At 44.3% G+C, this 23,784-nt stretch overlaps 1 protein-coding gene and 1 long non-coding RNA gene across 12 annotated transcripts in view; one reads left to right on the top strand and one right to left on the bottom strand.

The window, feature by feature from the left end:
- Positions 1 to 271: 271 nt before the first annotated feature.
- LOC134730460 (uncharacterized) lies at positions 272 to 7,585 on the bottom strand. Its single transcript, XR_010112239.1, has 2 exons — positions 7,179 to 7,585; positions 272 to 1,157 (listed from the first exon to the last, which is right to left on the bottom strand). It is a non-coding gene; the product is annotated as an uncharacterized LOC134730460 (long non-coding RNA).
- Positions 7,586 to 7,660: 75 nt separating this feature from the next.
- Positions 7,661 to 23,784, top strand: part of EBF1 (EBF transcription factor 1) — a 401,593-nt gene continuing 385,469 nt past the window's right edge. For 5 of the 11 annotated variants that reach the window (XM_055112837.3, XM_055112836.3, XM_008972405.5 and 2 more), the window contains exons 1-5: positions 7,661 to 8,666; positions 10,859 to 11,015; positions 11,583 to 11,646; positions 12,314 to 12,369; positions 23,184 to 23,257. In XM_055112837.3, coding sequence (XP_054968812.1) covers positions 8,533 to 8,666; positions 10,859 to 11,015; positions 11,583 to 11,646; positions 12,314 to 12,369; positions 23,184 to 23,257 — 485 coding nt within the window. In that variant the 5' untranslated portion in view covers positions 7,661 to 8,532. Of the gene's footprint in view, positions 8,667 to 8,708; positions 10,765 to 10,858; positions 11,016 to 11,582; positions 11,647 to 12,313; positions 12,370 to 23,183; positions 23,258 to 23,784 lie in introns of those variants that run through there. The other 6 variants (XM_055112835.2, XM_034960887.3, XM_055112834.2 and 3 more) reach the window with 5 other exon arrangements.

The following is a 23,784-nucleotide window of genomic DNA, read 5'->3' as shown; positions in this document are numbered from 1 at the left end:
TTTTGTGTTTCAGTAGTTTCGAGTTATTATAATTACTGAGTAATGACTAGAATGCTATATATCATGTAATTCACATTTTTTTCCTCATTTAATCCTCCACAGTAAACCTACTTTTAGAACTTAGGAAACTGAGGATGAAGTGACTTGACCAAGGTCTCCTAGCTACTTAGCAGAGGAATACTCTTTAGAGATAAATAATTGTGGTGACATTTCAATCAAAGTATCTGATAATTGCAGTGCCTTCCCACACCCAACTCTCTAGGAGAAGAAATAATTTAAAAGATACATTTATTCATAAACACACAAGTACTCATTCTGTGTCTTTTCCTATCACAAAGCCCACGGATATAGAGCTGAATAAGTCTGCAAGTCAGAGGTTAAGAAAAGTTGGCTCTGGCATCAGACAGGCTGACTTGGATGAGGCTCTGCAATGCTACCTTGGATGGGTACTTATTTTCTCTAACCTCAGTTTCTTCATCTGCAAAATGGGAAACAATATCCGTGCTTTCCTCATGATTTTGCTGGGAAAATGAAATAAGACAATATGTTTTTGCACAGTACAGTGCATTAAACGCTCCATAGTATGCACTTGATATATACTAGGTTTTATTGTTGAATAAGCAAGGACAGCCATGGCTCCTCTCAGAGGATCTCCCTGATTAGGGACAGGAGAAAAACGTTTAAATAGCATTTCCTGTCCAATGTGATGCGAGCAGTAGGGAAACCAGGGAAAGGCACGAATGACTGCCTTGGAAAAGTCTAAAAAGGTTTCATAGAGGTGACTTTTGAGCTGGTGATTTTAGGGGGAGCAGTGCTTCACCGGATGGAGAAGGTGGTAGACATTCCGGCTATGTCCAAACGTGGGGTAGAAAGGCGTGTTTGGGGACCTCAACACTCGGGATAAGGGAACATTGAAGAGAGAGAAAGGGAAATAATGAAAGTGCATGGAAAACCAGTAAGTGTGGGACCCTGAGGGCTTGGACCAGAAAGGGCCAGCCTTCCGTGGCCATGAGGGAGGGAAGCTGGAGGATCGCGAGGTGGCGCTGTGGCTCCACCTTAAGGAAAGATTCTGGAGCTCGCCGGTCACCCGCACTCCCAGGACAGCCTCGGAGAGGTGGGGCAGCGCAGTCTTGGTGGGTTTGGCATCTTCACGGCAGCTGCCAAAAAATAACGTTGATAAAGATAATAAATACATAAGCAAATAAACCGGAAGCGGTCCCTTTTAGGACACACGGCAAGCATCAATAATCAGAGACCGTCGGCGAGGAAGGATTAAGAGCACGGAACTGTCCAGCAGGGACCGTTCCCAGCTCAGTCCGCGTAATCTGTAGGCCCGCATTGGGAACCCGCATCGCCTGCCTGGAGCTGAGCTGTATGCTAACCCGCGTCTTCGGGCGGGCCCTGCGCCCCGAAGGCGTCTCCCTAAAGCCAAAGTCGTAGCGGTCTGCACGCCTGCCCTTGGGCCCTCGGTCCGCACCCTGCCTAGACCCAGATTTTTTTGGATTTTTTTTTTTTTCTGAATTTCATACGCACACGTGCACACAGAACCACGTGTGAGTTCAGGCTCACACACGTTTACGATGCTCTTGCACAATACACACGGACTTTTGCAAATGCACACCCCACTCAGACACTACACATGACACGTGCACACACTATACACATGCGCACTCACGCCCGTGTGCACCAATGCCTTACGCACCCACGCACACATTCAGCCAAGTGCTCTCTGTCACCGGCACAAACACACACTTACTGCACCGGCCCACAAATGTGCAGCCACTTTTCGCACATGCAAACATATTTGCACATTCACATCATACACATCTCGCATCCCAGTAGCCAACAAAGACCTCGCAGCACGCAAAGGTGTGTAAATATTCAGCAAATTGTCCCTCGAAGGAAGTATGCGCGCAAACTTTTTGTTATCCAGGCATCTCGAGCTTTTCTGCTAAACTCGCCCTCCCTTCTCCAACTTTCCCCTGAATAAACAGGCCTGTTCCTCCCAGTCTCCCCTCTGAGAATGTTTTAAGGCCAAGGTTTCTTCCATAAGGTTTGCGCCACTGAAGGGATGCTAATTTTCAAATCGCTAAGAAGCTCCCTTCTCCCATCCCAGAGCCTCCTTCTACCAAGGGAGCAGGGACCTTCCCAGATCGGATTCCAATCTCGTGGACTAGGGGACTGTGGGCAAGGGCCACCGGGTGGGATATGATCACGCCCTAGGGCATCCTCGGACTTAAAGATCCTTTCCGGCAGTGCCCCCAACTGTATTCTCCCGACTCAGAATGACTTCAGCTTCTAGCTATCTATGGTCACGCCAGGGCAGAATCAGCATCTCCCCCATTAAAGCACATCGGCAAGTGTCCAGATTTCTGTCCTTCGATGGGCATCAGGAACATCCCCGCAAAGTCAGATACTTAGTCTGTTCCAACAGGCAAGCTTGCGTGGGCTCTAAGATCTCATCTAGGACTGGGAGAGAGAATGACTGACAGGAGGTCACATAGTAAATGTGGCAGAGCCGGGGCCGGGGCTGGCACGTCCCTGGCGCGCTCTGTCCCTGCGGGCCAGGAGAGAGAGAAGCACATCGGTAACTGACCACGTGAATGCGCATTCAGTACGCGCAGTAGTTAGGACGTTTCATAGTCTTCCCCTTTCCTCTCTCTCCTCTGCTCCCTGCCCTCGGGAGGCACCGTGCGCGCTCGCTCCTTTCTCCTCCCGGATGCGGAACCCGGGCCCAGGAGCTCCAGAGCCAAAGGACACTTGAGAGTTTGGGGACAAGAGATTCGCGCCACAGCTGGGTGGACGGTTTGGCTCTATATTTAAGGGGACAGGCTCTAGCGATATTCTGGCTTGGCGACTTTATTAGCTGTTGGCCGTGGACAAGTTTTTCAGCTTCGCTCACAGGGTCTCTGTTTGCTCACCTGTAAAACGCCGGAGTGGTCTTATCTGCCGTGGTCTGTGGCGGATATTCAGTGAGTTCCTGCCCGTAAAGCCTTCAACAAATGGGATCTATTATTATCTGGGGCCGCCCGGGGGGAAACCCAAGAGAGTTGGCAGGCTCGCCCCAGAAAGACCTATAGGAACCCCTTGCCCCAGGCTTCTGGCCGTATCAGACTAAGCGCTCCCAACCTGGGACGGAGCCCCGCGGTGTTGTTTGCTTGGTCTCTATCTCCTAGCCGTCTGTGGGTGTCTTTGTCCTTCTCTAGGCCTCAGTTTCCCTGTATGTACCATGGGGGGTGGGAGGTGGAGGTGCGCTCCCAGAGCCGGGAAGTGTCGGTCATACTGGGCCAGCAGAGGAGGCCTTCTCTGGAGCGCAGGGAGTCGGAAACAGAAATCAGATTCCGGATTCCCAGTGGACCCCTGGCCTGCTACTCCCACGCGTTCCCCGAGGACTGCGCATGGAGATCACCGAGGAAAAGAGCCACGGTTTTGAGGGCTGGCGGTGTGTCACGGTGTTCGGCCACTCGCGCCATCTTCCGGGTGCAGTTCAGGGGCCCCGCAGAGCCGAGCCTTCGCGCAGGTCCCGGCTTTCCCAGGGCCCCGGGCCGCCACCCACTCCTATTCTCGTCCACCGGGCAACGCCGTGGCCCCTGCTCCTCTCCACCTCAACCCCGACTCCAGGCTGCTGGTCGACTCCTCTGGAGCGGCCGCAATCTGAGGGACTTTGCGCCTTGGCTTAGGTCCTTGCATCTTTCTTTTCCCCTTTCCCTTCCCAACAGTGAAGTAGGCATCTGTCCTCCCGCCTCGTTCGAAGCTGTCCCTGGCAGGTGGCGAGGGAAGGGGGCACGTCCCGGGACGGTTTGCCCTTCTGTGGGCCCGCCCTCACAAGGGGAATGGAGATCAAGAGAATTTTCCAAGTGACAGGTCCCAAGTCTGGCCTCCTGGGGGCGGACGAACAGAGACGATTCCCTCTTTCGCTGGGACCTTTCCACGGGTCTTAGTTTGGCTGTATTTATCTAGTCTCTTCTCTTCGGGGAGACCGGTGTGTTTCTACTGGAGTCCCCAGAAATTACTGGTAGATGTTGCCTTTCAGGAAGGGAAATTGATTTCCCTGTGCCTCAAGAGGGTTGGGATAGCCAAGGAGCAGAAGATCAGGGTGGGAGTGGGTGGGTAGGGAGTGCTTGCACACTGCCCTGGGCTTCCTCCAGGCCCAGGTCAAGAGATCCCGAGAGCTGGACAGCCCTGCCTACCGCTGGGAGCATCTGAGGGGCTGTGTATCCTGAACTCCCACAGCTGCAGAAATTTTGAGGAGCTCATCAGGGAAACTAGGCTCCAGGGGAAACCCCAAACCTCTCTAGTTTTTCTTTCCAGGTGTAAACTCATTCTGCTGTATTTTTTCCCCATGCAAAAGTCTTTTTTCCTCACGCCTTCCTTCCCTTCCTTCTTTCTCTCAGAGATGATATATATTCAAAAATCAAGAGTTTCCAAATAACTTTAAATACAGATCCCAGGCACCAACACAGGAGGTTCTGATTCTGTGGGTCAGGATAAGGCCTGGAAATCTGCATTTCTAACAAGTGCCTGCACCCTTCCCCATGTGATTAGCCTGATGAACCCAGTTTGGGGATTACTATTATAAACTACCCTAAAGTCAAATCACTCATATGCCATAAAGCCTAGGCAATGCTGTACATGCTAGAATATCTCATTACAGGATACCTTTACCATAAAGTATATACCTAAGGTAATTGTGATGGATAGTGCTTGAAGTATCTGCTTTCAGGTATGATGGCAATCACCCTCTACACACATGCTTTGTCTCTGGAGGTAGTGCTACCCTCACATGAAGATTTAGAAGTATTTAAGAGGCTCTTTTTCAAAGTTTAAAATTACAGTTGCTGGTTCAATATTCACCAGAGAAAATCCATAAAAAAACTACTGCTCTGCTGGCCTGTGTGTCATTTCCAGTTTTCTGTCACTCACTCTTTCTCTCTTCCACCTTCTCTTTAGCCTCCTTCCTACTTAAACATTTATTACAGGATGAGAAAACCAGATTGAAAGCACAAGGACACCAAGAAGAAAAGCTATGAATACACTCTGCTTGATTAAAATAAAGCACACTCACCACCCCAGGTGAGGTATGTGCTGCCTCTGCACAGCCAAAGGAAATTAGTCTTATCAAAATATTTCTGCCCCCTTTTATTTTTCTTCCTTCTCTAGCCTGGCAGGTATGGAAATTGCCTCCCTCATATTTAGTTCCTGGAGAGACTGGCTCTGGGGTAGAAATTGAGCTGCTCAGGACTTCTTGCTTTGTGCCACTTTCTCATTTGGGTGAGTCAGCTTCAGGCTCTCAACAAACGCATCCTTTGCAGATGCTTCTAGATTCTGTTCAACCCCAGAAATCTATCTGCTGTGTGTCTCTTGCTGATCCTGGACTTGAGGGTGTCTATGCTTTTCTTTTCCCTGGCACTTTTGTCACCTTCCTTTGGCAGTGATCTGCTCCCTTATTTTGTGTCCCTCACCACTGGAGACACCCCACCAGACTCAGCTGGGAGTCCTGCAGTTGAGGACTGTTTACTGGAGAGTAAAATGGAGGTTCAGGCAGATAAAGAGAAGGAGGCCTAGGCCTTTTGCCAGGGCTATATGGGACCCATTGATAGGATGGGTGGGCTTTGCTTCCTCATCTCCTTACCTTCAAGGATCCTCTCTGAGCTGGAGAATATGGCCCAGGCAGGGGGAGGGATTGACTCTGGGGACCCCTTTGGACCTGGAGCATAAGGTTAAATTTGGAGCTTTAGAAAGTTTTTAGCAGGCCAAGTTTCAATTGTGCATTTAAATACTATAGAGACTGAAAATGTTCACATACCTATCCCCAAAAACCTACAGCCCTTCAAGTCTCTCCACCATTATACTCTTCTTCAACATGAACGCTATGTTAGGAACCCCTGTAAATGCTATGGGGATCCCCAAAGATCAGACCAATCCCTTCAGGGAAGTCCTGGAAGAGATGGCATTAATTATGGTACCAGGGGAAAGTGCTCAGCACACAAGAGGTCTAGATTACATGTGTGAGAGCTGGGCAGGCCTCGTGCACAGGAGATAAAGCAGTGTTTGAGGACAGTGGCCATGCACTGCAGGCCAGGACCACACTCTTTCATCCAGTTTAGGAATCAGGAAGTGGCTCCACTGCTCTGCCAAGAGCACAAAGCATAACTCTTGCCTGTCTCTATTCAACATGGGCATGTGTACTTTTCCATCACTGACCCCATGAGCTTCCTAAATCAAAGGACCAAGGAAGGCCAGCAGAAAGGGGACCTGGATTTCTGGCAGATAATTTCCCCGAAGGAGTCCTTAGCAGATTTGACTGCAGTCAGGGAGTTCCTTTGAGGGCAATGAAACAGAAGTTCACCATGTGCTTATTAGAGGTTACAACCTGCTAAAAAATGATGGGGCACATTACCCAGAAACTTCTAGCTATTTCCTTTGCCAGCCACAAAGATACATGCTGAAAAGCCTGAGGAGGGAGACAATTTCGTCCTTTTTTCTTTCCCTTTTTCCTTCCATCTCTCCCATTTCCATTCGTTCCTTCTCCTTCTCTCCTTTCTCTCTCCCTCCTTCCTTCCCATTTTCTCTTCGCCTTCTTCCTTTTTTGTCCTTTCTCCCCACCTTCCTTCTCTTCTCCCCCCACCCTTTTCATATGGCAGAGACAGAGTTAGGAAGGATTTGTTCAAGCCCTCCTTTTTAACAGGAAGAATAAAGGTGGATGAGAAAAACCCTACACCAAATAACCAGCTAATCAAGGACGGTTAACATTGCTGTTGCTTTGGTAGTTACTCTGAAAACAAACGAACCAACTACTTGGGGTGGGGAATGAGGGGTTGGCATTTAATTTGAGAAAAGTTAAAAACGCATCCTGACACAGCCCCGGTGAGAGCATTCATTCCACCATTCACATATCTCGAGGACTGCCCGAGAGAGGTGAGCGTGTGAGTGAGAACAGTGCCCAACCCTGGCAGCCTCTAGGCTAGCGGCCGAGAGAGAAGCGTTTCAGAGGCCGGGGTGGGAGTAGAGCCTGGTACCCCACTTCCTGGGGACCCACAGCGCCTCATTTGCCGGGGCCCAGCGTCCATTCATCCCTCCCAGCGTGGAGGCCGTGCCCCTCCGAGAGTTACCAGCCCCGACCTCGCGCACCCATATTCCATCCCACCGCCCCCGCCTCAAAGCGAAGAGGTGGGCACCTGGGACGCGCGTCCTGCTTTTTCTGCCCGGGCTCTCCCGTCTCCTCCACTTTTGTCCCCGACGTCCCAGAACGGCGGAGCAGGACGCGGCATCAGCCCTGGGAGGGCGCAGCCTGCAAGCCTCCAGCGCGCTCAGGGCGCGGCGAGGATGCTAAAGGACTGCAATGGCCAGGATGCAGATCCCCAGCTCAAATTCCTGAGGAAGACACCCGCCTCCCTTTCCCTCTGTCCCCTCTCCGTCCTCGCTGGGACCCGCTCCTCCCCAGCCCAGACGCCAGTGCTCAGCGCTCCTTCGCTCGCCACTTTGCGAGGAACTTTGGCCGGCTCCCCTGCGCCACCGGGAGCGGGATGTTAATGAGAGAGCGTGGCCTGGCGCCGCCAGCGAGCCGGCTCCCGGGCCGCGATTGGCTGCGGTGGGCGGAAAGATGACGTTATGCAAATGAAGGGGCGGGGCCTCGATGCGCGGGCCCCGCCTCCTCCCTTTGGGGTTAGTGTGCCTGTGTTTAGCTCTGGGGAGAGTCAAACTGGATTCCATAGGGAAAGCCTGCAAATCACTTCTATTTTAGCAAGGAGAAAACAGAATCTCCATCCAGCAGGGTCCACCCCTCTCTCTTTCTCCCTCTCCTCTCTCTCTATCTCTCTTTCCCTCCCCCCCTTTCCTCTCTCCCTCTCTCCCCTTCCCCCCACCCTCTCTGGTGTATCTGTCTACGGCAACCAGCGTCCTCCTCATCTACACGCAAAGGAAAGAAACATCTTTGGTTGGGAGAGAAGGAGGAAAAAAAAAAGAGAGAGAGAGGAAAAAACTTGCCTGGTTGTGGAAAATGACACTTGAAGTAGCAAAGCCGGCAGCGCGAGTAGAGTCTATTGTTTCTTAAATTGCCATCAGGGTTTTTTTTTTTTTTTTTTTTTCTTCCTGCTTCTTCAAGTGAAGGGTACCTCTACAAAAGGAAACTCCAGCCCCTCCTGTCCTCCACCGGCCTGTGATCATTACAAAAAAAAAAAAAAAAAAAAGCAAAAAAAAAAAAAAAAAGCACCCAAACCAAAAATCAACCAACCAAACAACCCCCAACAGCCAAGCATACATCTCTAATTTTATTATTTTGGTCTTTTCGTTGGATTTTCCCTTTCTTCTTTTTTTCGGGTTATCGCTCAGTTTTGAGCAGAGGTTTACATTTTTTAAAAATTTGCTTTCCAGCCCGCCTTGATCTTCTAAGTGCGAGTTCATCGTCTGAGAAAAAAAAAATCTCTGGTTGGCGTTTTTGTTTCTTTTCTTTTCTTTCTTTTCTTTCCTTTTTTTTTTTTTTTTAATTTTTTTCAAGGGGGAGGAGATTTTCCACAAGAAAAGGTTGTTTTCATGTTTGGGATTCAGGAAAGCATCCAACGGAGTGGAAGCAGCATGAAGGAAGAGCCGCTGGGCAGCGGCATGAACGCGGTGCGGACGTGGATGCAGGGCGCCGGGGTGCTGGACGCCAACACGGCGGCGCAGAGGTGGGTACTGCGCGGGGACCGCGGCCGAGGTGAGCCGCGAGCGGGAGAGCCGGGAGGCGGAGGCGGCAGCGGCAGCTGCTGCCGCGGGGCCGGGCGGCGGGGTGAGTCCGCAGCCGCTGCGCTCCGCTCTCCGCCGGGGCTCCGCGCTCCCCAGCCGCTCTGCCTTCGTCGCCTGCGGCCGGAGGACCTGGAGCTGCCTGCGAGGAGCCCACGCTTTGCCAGCACTTTCCCCTGCCTCGTCTGTGACTGTTTTCATTTTGTTTTAACCCAGAAGAGGCGTCTCAACACAGCATGTTGGAGATCTGTGTTTTATGTTTTTATGTGATTGCTCTTTCTTTTCCGGCCGGCTGTCTTTTCTTCTTTCCCTTCGCTCTTCCTTTCCCTCTTTTCTTTTTTCTTTCTTTCTTTCTCTTCCTTCCTTTCTTTTTCTTTCTTTTTTTCTTTCCTTCTTTTCTTTTTCCTTTTTCTTTCTCTTTCCTCTTCCTGCCTTTCTTTTTTCTTTCTTCCTTCTTTCCTTTCTTCCCCCCTTTATTTTCTTCTCTTCTCCTTCCTCTTCCTTTCTTCCCCTCTTCCCTCCTTCCATTTCTTTCGTTCTTCCTTCTTTCCTGTCTCTCTTCCTGCCTTCTTTTCTTTCTTCTTTCTTTCATTTCCTTCTCTCATTTCTTTCCCCCACCTTCCCTTAATTTCTCCCTCACTCTTTTCCTTCCTCCCTTCCTCTCTCCATTTTCTTTCTCTTCTTTCTTCAGCTTCCCTCCTTTCTCCTCTTTCTCCTTTCCTTACCTCTCTGGCTTTCCTGTTTTTTCGTCCCATTTCTCCCCTGAGTCTTCTCTTATTTCTGCTATCTCGTTCTCTTTCCCTCCCTCTCTGTCTTTCAGTTTTTTCTTAGTCTACCGATAGAATAGCAACTCCCAACTTTAATTCTGATATCTCCCAAAAGTCTTCTCCATCCCCTGTCACCATGGCCCCTTACAGCCCTTCTCTCACTCGCAGCTCCCTAGACACTAGACTGTGTGGCCTGGAGGCATTGCCCTTGGAGGTTGACCTGAGGGAACTTTCCTGGGCACACCCAAGGCCCTTTCCCAGGCTCCTGGTCCCAAGTGAGAAATGGCCTTTTTCCCCCCATTAAGCCACCAGCTGAGCTTGGGACAGTGGGAGATCTGGTGGCCCCAGGCCCTATCGGACTCAGAGTGCGGAAGGGGAAGAAGGAAGATGACTAATTACATCATCTCCAGCTTCCCTGGGCTGGGGACAAGTGTCCCCAACACTGTTCCCATCCCCACTGAGTATTAGGATGGGGGTGGGTGGTAGTGAGAGTGAATTGGGTAACTGGGCTGGAAGTGAAAGTGTGTGCGCGGGGCGCTTGTGTGTGTTCTTCTATGTGTATGTGTGTGTCTGTGCGCGCTTGTGTTGGGCAGGTCCGGCTGTCAGTGGCCGCCTGGCGCCCCAGGCGCTCCAGCCTCCCGTCGCCGGCCGGCGCACTGAGCCAGCAGCCCTGGCCTTTAGGATTTCTGGAATGAGTGTGAGGATTTCTGCGGAACAGCGAAACTTTGTTAGGACAGGTCTTTAAGAAAACACCCCTCTTCCCTTTTTCACAGCGACCACCCGCGACAGTTCTGAGCCCCGCCCTCGGACCCTTCTCCACATGCTTTTTGGTGGTGGGGGGATGTGGCTTCCCAAGGCCGGGCACTCGCAGTTGGCCAGAGCTTGAGGGGTTCCTGGAGGGTGGCTGCTGCGGCGAGACGCCGAGCGTGTTTTCCATCCATTCCCACCTGCCCTGCTAGCTGAGACGTGAGATTCGAGGGGTGCCGGAATATAACTGTGGGTTCTACTCCGCGAAGGTGGGTTCACTTCATCCACCGCCACTTTTCTTCCTCCCCACGCAGTGCGTGTCAGGTAGGAGTAAATGCTTATAGAGTTTCATCTCGCGCGCAAAACCCAAACAAAACTTTCACACCTCTTCAGCGAGTTCTGAGGACGCACCCGTCCTTGGCGGAGAGGACGAGGACATGAGGGGACATGTGTGTCCCGTTGTCAGCTGGGTCTATGTCGCCTGAAGGGGCGTGAAGAGCGCCCACTGGATGTTTTGGGGGAAGAGGAGGTGGGTGTTTGAGGGTTCGAGTGTGTGTACAGGGTGACAAGGGGCGCGGGTCGGCGTCCGGTTTAGCCATCTAACTCTGCGTCTTTGGCCGCAGCGGGGTGGGTCTGGCCCGGGCTCACTTTGAGAAGCAGCCGCCTTCCAATCTGCGGAAATCCAACTTCTTCCACTTCGTCCTGGCCCTCTACGACAGACAGGGCCAGCCCGTGGAGATCGAGAGGACAGCGTTTGTGGGGTTCGTGGAGAAGGAAAAAGTAAGTGGGCGCAGCGCTGTCGCCCCTCGTCCCCGGCTCGGCTCGGGAGCAGGCCCGGGAGCCTTGGGCAGCGCGCCCTTCCTTGAGTGCAAAGCATCCATAACACACTTCTATGTGGGGGTCCCCCAAGCCACTTCCCATCCCAGACGAACCCAGGGTCCTGGTCCACTGGCTCCTTCTCCAGAAAAGTTCGCACGGAGCCCCCAGAGCTAGAGAGAGGCAAGCCTGGCTCTACAATCCACAGCCATGGGCACCCGGAATGAACCCGCCCTCCACTACCAGATTACGCACCGCCTGCCTCTGGTGGCCGGGGCACGAGCCCCTAGGCCCTGGAAAGAGGATCGCCTGTGTGCGCCCGACGGAATTTTCTTTTGGGAGAGAGGGAGCAGTCAGGAACGGGGGGCGGAGGAGGGATCACAATTGGCCACAATTTCTGCTGCTACCGTGGCTGCCTGGCTCGCCAGCGGGGGTCCCGGCTTGGGGAAAGTTGCCTCGAAAGTTGGTCCACTCGCTCACGCAGACCTCTCTCCTGCATCTCTTGTGTCTTTGCGTCCTGATGCAACCCAGGAAGCCAACAGCGAAAAGACCAATAACGGAATTCACTACCGGCTTCAGCTTCTCTACAGCAATGGTGAGGCCCGGGTCGGGTCTATGGCCTCACCCTGGGGCTCCGGGTCTGGGCAGGGGGCGCAGGGAGCTCCAGGTGGACGAAATCCTCCAGCGAAGGTCAGTCATCCGCTTTATTTGAGGTGAACCAGCCTCTCCTAAATTTCGCCCCAGGAGGTTTCACCTGAGGAGGCTCCGAGTGGCCCAAGAGCCTTATCGGTCTCGCGTTTACCTGGGGCCAGGTGTAGTGCCTCATCCCTCCCTGAGCCACTTTCATTCTTCCTCCCCTTCCTGAGGCCTGTTCCTTTGGCTTGGCCCAGGCTGCAGGCCCATGGCCCCTTGGGCTTAGGGGCTGAAGGGTCATGGCCTTGAAGGCTGCGTGCGAGAGCAGAGGGACTCTTGCCGTGAGAACAGACAAGTCGGGGTACCCCCATCCCAGTCCCAGCTGCAGAACTTGGCGTCTGGCTTCCAGGAGCGCTAAGGCAAGGCCAGCAGCACCTCTCTGGACACTGGGGAAGGGAGATCGTGGCTGTATTTTCCAGGACAGTGGGAGTTCCAATCAGCCTTGGAGCCCCTTTCGTGATATGTGTGTGGGGGTTTTGTTGTTATTTTTTGTTGTTGTTAATTATTGTCCACCCACCCTCCGTCGCCTCTCACTTAATTCTCCTCCCTTCCCCCATTTCCAACCCTAGGGATAAGGACGGAGCAGGATTTCTACGTGCGCCTCATTGACTCCATGACAAAACAAGTAAGTTTCTTGATTTTGGGCCACGGGGGTCTCTATGTCACAAAATTCAGGGCAGTCAAGAAGCTAGTTGCTCCACCGCAGGTGGGCTGGGACTCTAACTCTAAAAGCCAGCGGGGGCGGCTCAGACCAAACTTGCACGGCCTTCCAGTGTCCATTCATGCGCTTGCACCGCCGCGTGGGGATGAGGGCTCGACGCGCGCGCGTCCCTCCAAGGGAACTCGGGCCTTGTGAATTAAGACTGCAGGGTGCTGAGTGGCGAGAAAAAGGGCTGAATTTCCTCTGACCCGGCCAGGGAGCCCCGAAGGGCTCAAAGGTGCCCAGGGACCCTGGTGCGGAGTGGGCTGAACCTTTGAAACCCAAGCAAGCCAGGCCTCCCCGGGAAGCAGAGGGGCGAGGGGCTGAGGTGGCGGAGGAGGGGTGGCAGAGGCGGCTTCCCCAGGAATGATGAGATGGGCTGAGAGCGCAGATGACCATTCTGCAGATTTGTTTTCAAAGGGAATGATGGTGAAGGTAGTGTTGAAAGAGGGAGCGACAATTGTTAGAGGATATTTTGCAAAAACCCTCCTGCTTTTGCCTCCAAGTTTGGCAGGAAGCCAGGCAGCATGAGTGAGCTTGTGGTCTTAAAGGTACATAGACGGCATTTTCTTAAGCTCCCAACACGCGGGTGTCAAGCAGTATACATTAAGGTTGAGTTATGGTTTAAAAGATACAATTATGAGCCGAGTCAGAAAAGAGGCCTGACGTTTTAATGAGGCACAGGAGCTTTTCCCCCTTCTTCTTAATTTTAAGAAAAAGTTTAGTTTCAGAATTAAGTAGCTGGTTAGGTAGTTGGAGGAGTTAGTAGCAGAAAAAAGAAGACAGCTTTATTGGGTGGGGGAAAGAAATTAGAACAAAGAAAAAAGTTATCCATTGTGTACTAACCAGCAATTTAGCAAGAGGATTAAAATTTATTTACTTGATTGTGATTTTAGAATGTTTCCTTTAAAATAAGAGAAATGATTTTCTTTCATAGATATTGGCTGAGAAAGTTTCAAATTAGGGTATATATGCATATTTAAAAATTATTTTTAGATACACCACGGCTTAAATATGTGGTAGAAATGTCACATTAATAAGCTCTTGGGCATTTTAAAAATCTAATCTTCAAGAACCAATTTATTAACAGCTATTTTTGATGATCACTTTCATATTTCGATATGACACAAGTAGAAAGCAAGAGTATGAAATCTAGTTTTTAAAATAAAAATAAATATTGATTGAAATATATTTCATGTTATTTGCCTAAAATATTTGGCTTTCTTAAAAATCTGTTTATTTCTCAGTTGATTGCTCAGAGTAAATCACCATTTATAATTTTTGGCCTTGGTTTTATTTTCTTTAATGAATTTAATAATTGCATAGGATAATTCACTTTCATTTGGACACTGCGTTTTTTTTTTGTTTTTTGTTTTTTTTTTTTTGCCTTCCAAGGCAGAAACACAAAAGCCTGATTTTTAATAACTTTTTTCTTTTGCGATGTCAAAATAAAAATGTCTTAAGTGGAGTTTTGTTTTCAAAAATTGCCTTTCATACCCTGGATATCCTTTCCTGCCATTCTCATTACAGGAAAAAAAAAAAAAAAAAAGTTGGGAGGGAGAGGGGGAAAGTAGGAACTCTAAGACATACTCTATGTGTATTTATTAGGATTTACTTTCTAAAAGATAAAAGGCACACATACACAAATCAGTACATAAGGCCTGTCTGCTTGTGCAACATTGACCAATGAAATATTAAATTATAGGTAGCACTATGAAATGAACAATTGTAAGAAGCACAGAATTAAGACATGTTTGAAGTGATTAATCGCTCTATGAATTAAACCTCCTCAAAATTGTATTGTAAGTCTCTCTAGTCAAAAAGTGCCACTACTAATTGATTTTCCCATTATGGGATGAACTTACCTTATACTCATATAAAAATGGGGGGAGAATCATCTTTTGATATTTTTAAAACAATACATCAAATATCATTTTACTAACAAGGTCATAGAGCTTAAGAAAAACTGCAGCTTGAGGCATTCTTGGACCACTTGGTGTCATAAATTCTATCAGGAAAGAGGGAGGAAGAGAGAGAGAAAGAGAGAGAGAGGAATAAGAACAAGATTAGTTTTATTTTCGATAATAGCACTTATGAGAAAGTCATTTGCCATAATATGACATCTCAGTAAAAGTCAAAATTATAAATGCATGCAATGATATATTTTGGTGGGGAGTGGCCTGAGAAAAGGTTGAATAATTATCTAAGTCTAAAAAATATCAGGAAAAGGAATATTTCAAAGCTTACCTGTGTGCTTTCATAATAATTGTTTAAATAACCACCTCTCTGTAGCTTTCACTTTGAAAGGCAGTTCCTACTCATTATCCAATTGCTTGTTCTTTGATTATGTGCTGCAAGAGTTTTGGAAGTAGGTTAGCTTCTTGTCTACAGGGTTAATACAATGGCCTCCAAAAAGCAGATAGATGAGCGTGAAGAAGCTTAACTTTCCCTAGGTGTGACATAAAAATAATTGATATTTAGCCTTAATGAGTAAAACAGTGAATTTTCATCTAGCTTGAAATTATTCTATCATAATTAAATACCAAGTCTGATTTAAAATTTCTTGAATCTTTGATTTTAGTTTAATATACAGTGGCTCCTTAAATCAGATGTAAGTCTTGATATAAACTGATGGATTAAATGATTACATTTTTTTTTCCTGTGAAATTCTTCCTCATACATTATGGATTTTGATAATTATTTAGAGTACAGAATGAAACACTTCTGGTCTGATAAGTTCTGATAACATCATCAATTGTGGAAGGAATACCTAGCCACTGTTCAAGTGTCTTTTCTTAGCTGCCTGTTTATTATAACATTTTTCCTATCAGAGATGCAGCTTTATGTGAGTGCTGTCATATTCTTGACTAGAAAGTGGGGTTAAAACTCAAAAGGAGTTTTGGACAAGCAAAATTTAAAACTATTTTTGCATTCTACATTCCCTAAACTGTTCTTGATCTTGGGTGGAATTAGCAGCATTGAGATAAAAAAGAAATGTACTCAATCAACCAAGATGTGTTGGTATGACACAGTATTTCACACCTTTTCAAAGTGTCTCATTAGAGTATTTTGGGTAATGACTCTTAATTTTTGGACTCTACCAGGAAAGATGAAGCTTCATTAGAAATGAATATATAAGAATCTGAGATCCCTTATCCCTATGCCTTCATTGTAAAGCACACAGGATATAATATTTTAAAAATTCACCCACCAACTAGAAAATAAGAGGCTTGCTTTTGGGAAGGGTTGTTCAAAACCAAGTTTAGCTGGACTAAAAATAGTTTGTTTTTGTGTCATTACTGTTTTTGGTATTCCATTAGTGAGCATGCAGAATGCCCTGTAGGACCCAGAAGTTTATGGCTGCTGCATCCAGAAACAGTATCTACTGCAGAAGCTCAAATGAATCCAGTGGGGGAGGTCTGAGGTTTAGTGGGCATCCTTTCAGATTTTCATGTAGTATTTGAAATATGATTACATTCTGTGATTGCTATAGTGAGTTATATATCTTTAAATAGTTTTTTTTTAAGTTTAGCTTATCTCCCCTCTTACCATCTTGCTTTAAAAGAGTGATATTTTATAATTCAAAGAAAAGATACCAAATTGTATTAAGTTATCAAAACAAAACACTCTTCCCCTAAACAAAAGCCTGCTTGAGAAGCAGGAAATCGTAGTCACATAATCCTTGTATGTATGGATTTGAAAGTAGGTGATGTAGTGAGGAGACCGTGAAAAGGTTCCCAGGACAGTGGGGGGTCCAAGGTACAATCATCAGAAATGCTATCAGGTTTCTCTTCCCAGCTAGACTTCTTGATATATTTGTTTTGATCTTCCCTGTACTTTAAGGTATTGATGCAAGTGTATTTTTTTCCTATTGATTGTTTCATTATATCCTGCTATGGCTACATAGATTTGATTAACAACCCTTTCAGTTCATGGTTCTTCATTGGTAGATAAACACATTTTCAGTATATCAATAAGTTCCCAAGGAATTCACTAGGCCAGCAGAGAGGTTCTTTCATATATTTGGGGAAATAAACAAACAAAAAAGGACACAGCAAGTTTTAGTCAGAGGCCATATTTCAGCAGCTTTCTCTCTCCTTTGGTAACATGTCAAAAATGCAGGTGATTTAAATTTCCTTGTACATAGAGGAATGAAGAAGTTTGGAATTTTTATGCATGATCAGGACCTGTGTTTGGGAAAATGTAAACTCATCACAGTGGAAAATGTGTTGTTTGGAGTCTGGGGGTGAAAACAAAGCTGATGGTTTTGGAGAGATTGCCGGAGCCAGATGGCCTAGTACTTCCCCAGTCTGGCGGGCCAACTGCTCCCTCCTGGATAATATACAGCCATTTGTTCGGGGATATTTACGCTAGAGCTGTTTCCATGTGAATGTTTGAACAGCATTAAAAACGAACATATTAGTAGAGATGCATTTATTGAACTCATATGACTGTACAGATAGTCTGTTCTCTCTGTCTTATATTGCCGAGAGCGATGAAGGAGTGTTTGGACATTGGTGAATTGTCTACGTAGTTGTTGAGCAAGAATGATCTGGTTTTAGTGAGCAATTAAAATACATCAATGTTTGGAATCAGACTAATGGAAATAATGTTAGCACCTACCTTGAAGCTCCGTTGTGAGAATTAAATAACTTCATACATATTAAGAACTTAGAACAGCGACTGGTACAAATTAAGTGCTTAATAAATTAGATGCTTTTATTATTATTATTATTATTACCCCATTGGGTTGACAAAGCCAATTGTATTTACTAATGTAGGTGTAAATGTAGTTACCATAGGAGTGAAATATCTTTTATTTGTGCTAGAAAAATAAATACAATATGGGATTTTTAGAGTGATTTAGTTTTTTTATGGTGTTTGAATAATATAAGGGGTTTTAGCTCTTTGAGACATAAAAGATGCATTCTAAAGCTAACTGCTTTTGGTACACATTCTCTTTTTATTCAGGGCTGTGATGTAACTGAACAGCACACTGAATCTGATATCATTCCTTCGCAACTTTCCTAATTCACTTCTGAAAACGGGCCTGCTTAGCTACTGAGCTGAAATTACATCTTTGTAATTTGTTCACCAGTAGCCAAGCTGCTAATTGAAGCAAAATTATTTTTTTATTTTATTCCACTACTAATGTTGGATTGCCGTTTGACACGTTGTTTATGAAATGTCAGATTTGTAGTGTTTCCTTTGGCATGGTTTAATTTTTAACTAGTGTGCCTTCACCTACTGGAAATTTCTAAGACCAGATTAGCTAGCACCTTTTTTTTTTCTTTTTTTTCCTTTTTTTTTAATGACAAGCAGTAGAACTTGGTGGTTGAATGTAATGATTATTATTGTAGTGTGTTGATATTGTAGGTGTGCATATCATTTTTTGATTAGCTCAATTCTTGGTAATTTGCTGCCAAAGGCTTGTTGACAGTTTGCATTCAGAAGACATTTCACTTTTGGTTACAGCAGGTACTTTGTGCATTCATGAACTTATTCTCTTAGGTGACAAAGTAGGTTTGGCTTTTTATTTTGTAAGGGGAAAAAGGAGTAACATATTTTCAAGGTACAGTTTTGATTTAAATAGAAAATTAGAAGTCTTTGCTAGTTACTGATAACCTTTCTTTTCCCTCCCTCCAATCCTTTCTTCCTACCTTCCTCTCTTTTTCTTAATTTCTTTTCCTTCCTTTCCTTTCTTCCTTTTTCTTTTCTTTTCTTCTTTCTTTCTTTCCTTCTTTCTTTCTTTCTTCTTTTCTTTTCTTTTTTCTTTTTCCTCTTCCTCTTCTTCAACTAATGATGATAAGTTTCCTTTTGTTTGCTTATAAATCAAGAAAGGTTCCTAATGAAAATATTTTGTTTCTAAAAATCCTTTGGATTTTGCTGAATCAAAGTCAAAAGTATTCTCTTCACCGCCTTTATTTTGTCGTGGAACACAAAGAGTTAAAACTATTAGAAAAGTAAACACAGAAAAACCATGTTCAATTCTCTGTATTTCCTTTGGCATCCTATTGAAGTGTGATCCCGGTGTACATTCACTGTGTATTTTTTCATTTTACTGTGTGGTCTTTACCCATAGTAAGTTTCAATTAACTTTTAAGACCTAGCAGTATTTAAGAAAAGCTAGAATGAACTATGCTTCACAGTATGTCTTTCAAAACAGTGGCAACTCAGGCAGGTTTTTGTATATTGATTGATTGGTTGATTTTCAAAGATATTACAGGTTACTTTATAATTGAGCGTTTAGAATTGATGATATTTTATTCATAACAGTGAAATTTCCAGAGCTGTTTTTGCATAAGAATATGAAAGTTTAACAATTTCGATGTTTTCTTCTTCTTTTAGTTAATTATTTTAAATATCCTTTAAAAGCCCCTTAATCTGAAGTGAAGAGAGTATCAAAAAATAATATGAGATATTTTCTTTCTACTCATTAGAGTATGACAGTAGAAAAGGTAGGCTAGTATATCACAAAAATAAATCTGTTCCAAATATATCCACTTTTGACAGCTTGTTTGTCAATTTCACCAGGTTTTTAAAGTTGAGATGAGGTTAATGTTGTTTACTATTTAACTCTTCCTCTTATACAAGCATTCCTGTCACCTTAAGGGATTTATTTGCCATTGGCAGGATTAATTTAAACATTGTTTTCTACTTGATATTGCATTTTTGTTTCTTAGGTTACAAACCTCAACTTGATTCACTATCAATTGATTTACTTAAATAATATATTTTATATGATTTTTCTCCCCCTCCCACCCATCTATATAGCAGGCATCCCATCTTCACTTCAGATAAACACATTGATTTATTTAAACCAGTGTTGTCTTTGTCCCTCTCACAACAGACAACCTTCCTCATAGTGAGCAGACTCATGATTTACTATGGAGGATGAAAATAAGCCTTCTTCTTGGTGTTTCATTGTCTGGGCCCTAAACCAGCTGTCTATTAAAATGGTTTCACTTAAAATAGCCAATGCTGTTTATATGCTTCTGTGATCTCCCAGCTGATCCAACCCCAACCAGCTTTACTCATACACCACAGAGGCACATATTTAAATTAGGAAGAAACGCAGAAACTTCTCCCGAAGTTGGTGTTAGCAGGATCCCTGTCCTTTGGGGCTTAAAGTCTGGGTTTGCTGAACTGTGGGCCAGTGTTGATGTGTATGCTAAATGTAGATGGTAAAATTGATGTAGGGCTATCAGTTGGGTGTGCAAGCTGCAGGGAGAACTTTAGGGCATTTTGAAAATTCTTATTGTTGCCACTCTGCATCAGAGACATTCATCAAAATGAATTTATTATATATTCCTATGCTGGATCCAATCAGGATGTTGATTTCCGTGCCCATACCTTCTGTATGATATGGGTACATGTGTGTATGTGTGTTTAACAATACTTTTCAGTAACAAAAACTGCTTTGATGAGGTTAGAGGTGGATCTGTCTTTGACTGAATTCCACTCTAGAGCTAACCTCATTACACTGACTTTTTAGTTTACTTTAGTTACAGGATTTTAGTCCTACTCCATGGTGGAGTTTCACTTGCTTTTATTTCAGAAGTCATGGAGGCAGCACTTCTTTCTCTGCCTTTATGTGCTGAAAAATATTGTTCTATAGAGGCCCCAAGGAGAGGGAGAGAAGAAACTTCATGCTTGCACTCCTCCCTAGAGTTCCTAACTATTTCTGAGCAAATCCAAACTGATGGTTTCATTTTTCTGTGCTTGATTTGGAGAAAGATTCTGTTTTGACTCTGCTGCTGGAAGCATAGTGGCAGTGTGGTATTTGGTGAAGAGATGTATCATGGAGGCAAAGGGCCTTAAACAAGAGATATTCAGTCACCAAAGAAGTGACACAGGATTTCTGGAAGTCTGTATCATCTGCTGTTTGGGGAAACCATGAATGTATTTGTATTGCAGCATTGCATCCATTGAATATCATCATGGGCCCACTAATTTCAATGGAACCAGCAGTCTTAGTGAAAGTAATATTTGCGTCATCTAGAAAGAATTGAAATAAAAAGATCTGATGTAACTGATAATTCCCCCTGCCTCCAAAAACCAAGCTTTTCTATATATATGTGTGTGTGTATATATGTGTGTGTGTGTATGTGTGTGTATATATATATGTATATATATATGTGTGTGTATATATATGTATATATATATATGTGTGTGTATATATATATGTGTGTGTATATATATATATATATTAGGGAAAGCCCCATCAGTATCTGTGAATTTATTTACCAGCTTACTTCTTTTAGCTTAGCATGACAAATATATTATTTTTTAAAGAGTGGTGGAACCAAAACATGACAAATATTAAAGCTGAAACAGAGATTATTACGAGTATTTAGAGAACATACAAACCATGTAGTACTAATAGGATTTAGAAGAAATGCTTCATTAGAGTTTTTTAGCATCATGTATGAGATCTAATAAGTAATTTACTGTGTTTTTAAAAATGTTTTCAGGAGTGATTGCAGGAAATAAAGCAGGCAGATGTAATTTTTGGTTTTCAAAACATTTTTAGTTAATGCATTTTCTTGAGTAATGCAACTGCTTAGGATTTTGAAAAGGTCTTTTAAGAATACAGCAAAGAATCATCAATGCATGCTGAAACTAGTGGATGAAAATTTGACACATAGTAAGATATTAACACAATCTGGATTACGTCCACAGAAGACAGTTATGAATTGCATAGGGTAAAGTAATAACTTTACCCTGGGGAAACCTGGCTGATGATCTCTGATAGCAAGCACTACCTTAACCAAATGGTCAGAATTTATGTTGCCAATAGTGGAACTAGTCAACAACATGATTTGATACACTGAGAAGAACTCAAAATCACCTCTGTGTTATCCCTGCCCTGAAGTACGTAACTTTAATCCAAGCCTGAGGAAACGCAGGCAAACCCAAATTGAGGGATGTTCTACAAAATAACTGGCTTGTGTTCTTCAAAAATATCAATGTCATGAAATATAAAGACTCAGAAATGTTCCATATTAAAGGAGACGTGATAACTGGATGCAGCATTGGATTTTCTTTTGCTGTAAAGGACATTATTGGGTAACTGGTGAATCTCAGTAGGGTCTGTAGATTAAATTATTGTATCAATGTTAATTTTCTGATTTAGATAACTGTACTGTGGTTATGTAAGAGAATTCCTTATTTTGAAGACATACAGGCTGAAGTATTTAGGGCATGTCTGCAATTTACTTAATAAATGATTCAGAAAAAAACTACAGAGAAAAGAATAAAGCAAATTTAATAAAATATAAACATTTTAGTCATCTGGTAAAATCTGGATGAAGAGTATCTTGGAATTCTTTACATATTCTTGAAAGTTTTCTGTAGGTGTACATGTATGTCAAAGTAAAAAAATTTTTAAAATACAAGGTATTATAGGTTAGCCATAAAAAGTGGTTTCGACGGGCCAATGGTGGAGAAGTATTTTTTCCTCATGCAAGTACATTTTCTCATTTTTTATTTTACTGCAATGTTCATTTTGTAACGGGATCAGATACCATAACCACAGTTCTCTCTGAGGATCTATACACACTGGGTCGCAAGTTATATTCATCATTTACAGGTTCTGAAAGTCCCAGGTTCAAAAACAAAGCACATTAGAGCCAACTACAAGTTAGTCTTGTAGCATCTCTATGTACTATATAAAGATATATATACTATATTAAGATATATGTACTATATAAAGATAGTCTCTGGCTAATTTAAGTAGTTTTGTCATCAAGAAATTGAGGGCTATAGGAATGTGTGAAAGTAATTTTGTTAACAATTTGAAGCCGTGTGATATTAGTATTATGCCGTGATACAGTGTTAAATTAGCTAAATGTAGCCCACTGCAGAGCCCTGCTCTGCTAATAGCTGTGTGCGTTGCTTTGGTCCAGGTATTAACATGTAGATCCATGAAAGCTGAGGTCCCAGGGAATCTTCTTGGTGTCCTTGAGTAAAATGTTCGTTTTACAAACACATTACAAAAAGTAGAAAAAACTATTTGGGCTGGTGAGGTGATTTGGGACTCCAGATTTTGAGAGTCAGTTGTAACTCTTCTTAGTTTAGGGAGATAACTCTATGGCTTAAATCCACACACACAGCATATGCCAGCGAGTATTCCTGTTTGGGTGGGTGTGCACCCTGTGAGAGCACATGTTCTCAGCCTGTTGATGGGAAGAGGGATTTTCCCTGATTGATAAATCATTGCAAACATGACACAGTTAGTGAATGGACTCCTTAGTTCACCTACACTTGTTTTCTACTACCCACCCCTAGAAGACTAAATGTTGAGCCTGGAAGTAGTAAAGTGAGGAGGCAAATACATATCATTTAAAAATCAAATCCAAATGCTTTTCTGTATTTTCACTAAATAGTATCTCAATCTGCTAAGCCTTCTGGGGTTTCCCTCCTTATTGATGAGATTTATTTGTATTCTGTATCAAAAGGAGAATTGTGGCTGTCTTGCCCATCTCATACTCTGATCCAGAGATGTGCATCATGGCAAGGTGGTTGAAGGGGCAGAGAGGAACATACCTCGTTCCATGCCTTTCAGGTTAATCCCGAATATCATACCTTCAGACAATCAACCCAGTGATGTCTTTGGCTCCTCAAAGCTAATTTGGCCTTCAGTAGTGGTGAAGTGGTTAAGAACTCAATTGTGATCTTTTTTTTTTTTTCCTGCTACTCGTTTCCATTCTTAGCTAAAACTGTGCTTTTGCTTTTAGGCCATAGTGTATGAAGGCCAAGACAAGAACCCAGAAATGTGCCGAGTCTTGCTCACACATGAGATCATGTGCAGGTAAGAAATATCTTGGTCTGTCCCGTTAATTAGCAAAGAGAAGATGAATTTGCATTTCAAATCTTGGTGAACTTTGGTCTTTTTTTTTTTTTTTGGTACACATTTGTCTTGCTTCTATAGACAATCTAAAAAGAACTGTTAGATGTGAGTATTTGGTAGTAAAGTGTCAGGCATCACAGTAGTTCTTAATTATTTATTAGATTTCATCCCGAAAGACATACATTTCCATTTTGATATCACACTGTTAATGGGCACAAAGCACTGCCTTCCCCTACTCTCTTAAAATCAAATAAAACAATATAACCCTTTTAGTGTTAATATATGCGCTCAACTGCATTGCTAGTAAAATGAGTAAGAGTTCTATTGATGTCAGCAGAGTCTTCTGTTTGGGTAAGACTTGAAAGTTATAGTTCCCCTTTCTAATTCTCCCACTTGAAAATATGACGTCCACACTTAGGCATCATTTCTTCTTAAATTGCATGTGGGTTTTTTTTTTCTTCCCCTTGCATCTCACCTCTTATTTACCC

The sequence above is a fragment of the Pan paniscus genome, chromosome 4 (assembly GCF_029289425.2).
Source record: "Pan paniscus chromosome 4, NHGRI_mPanPan1-v2.0_pri, whole genome shotgun sequence".
NCBI lineage: Eukaryota > Metazoa > Chordata > Mammalia > Primates > Hominidae > Pan > Pan paniscus.
Note: the sequence above shows the minus strand (reverse complement) of the source record. Positions and strands in the feature narration are given on the sequence as shown.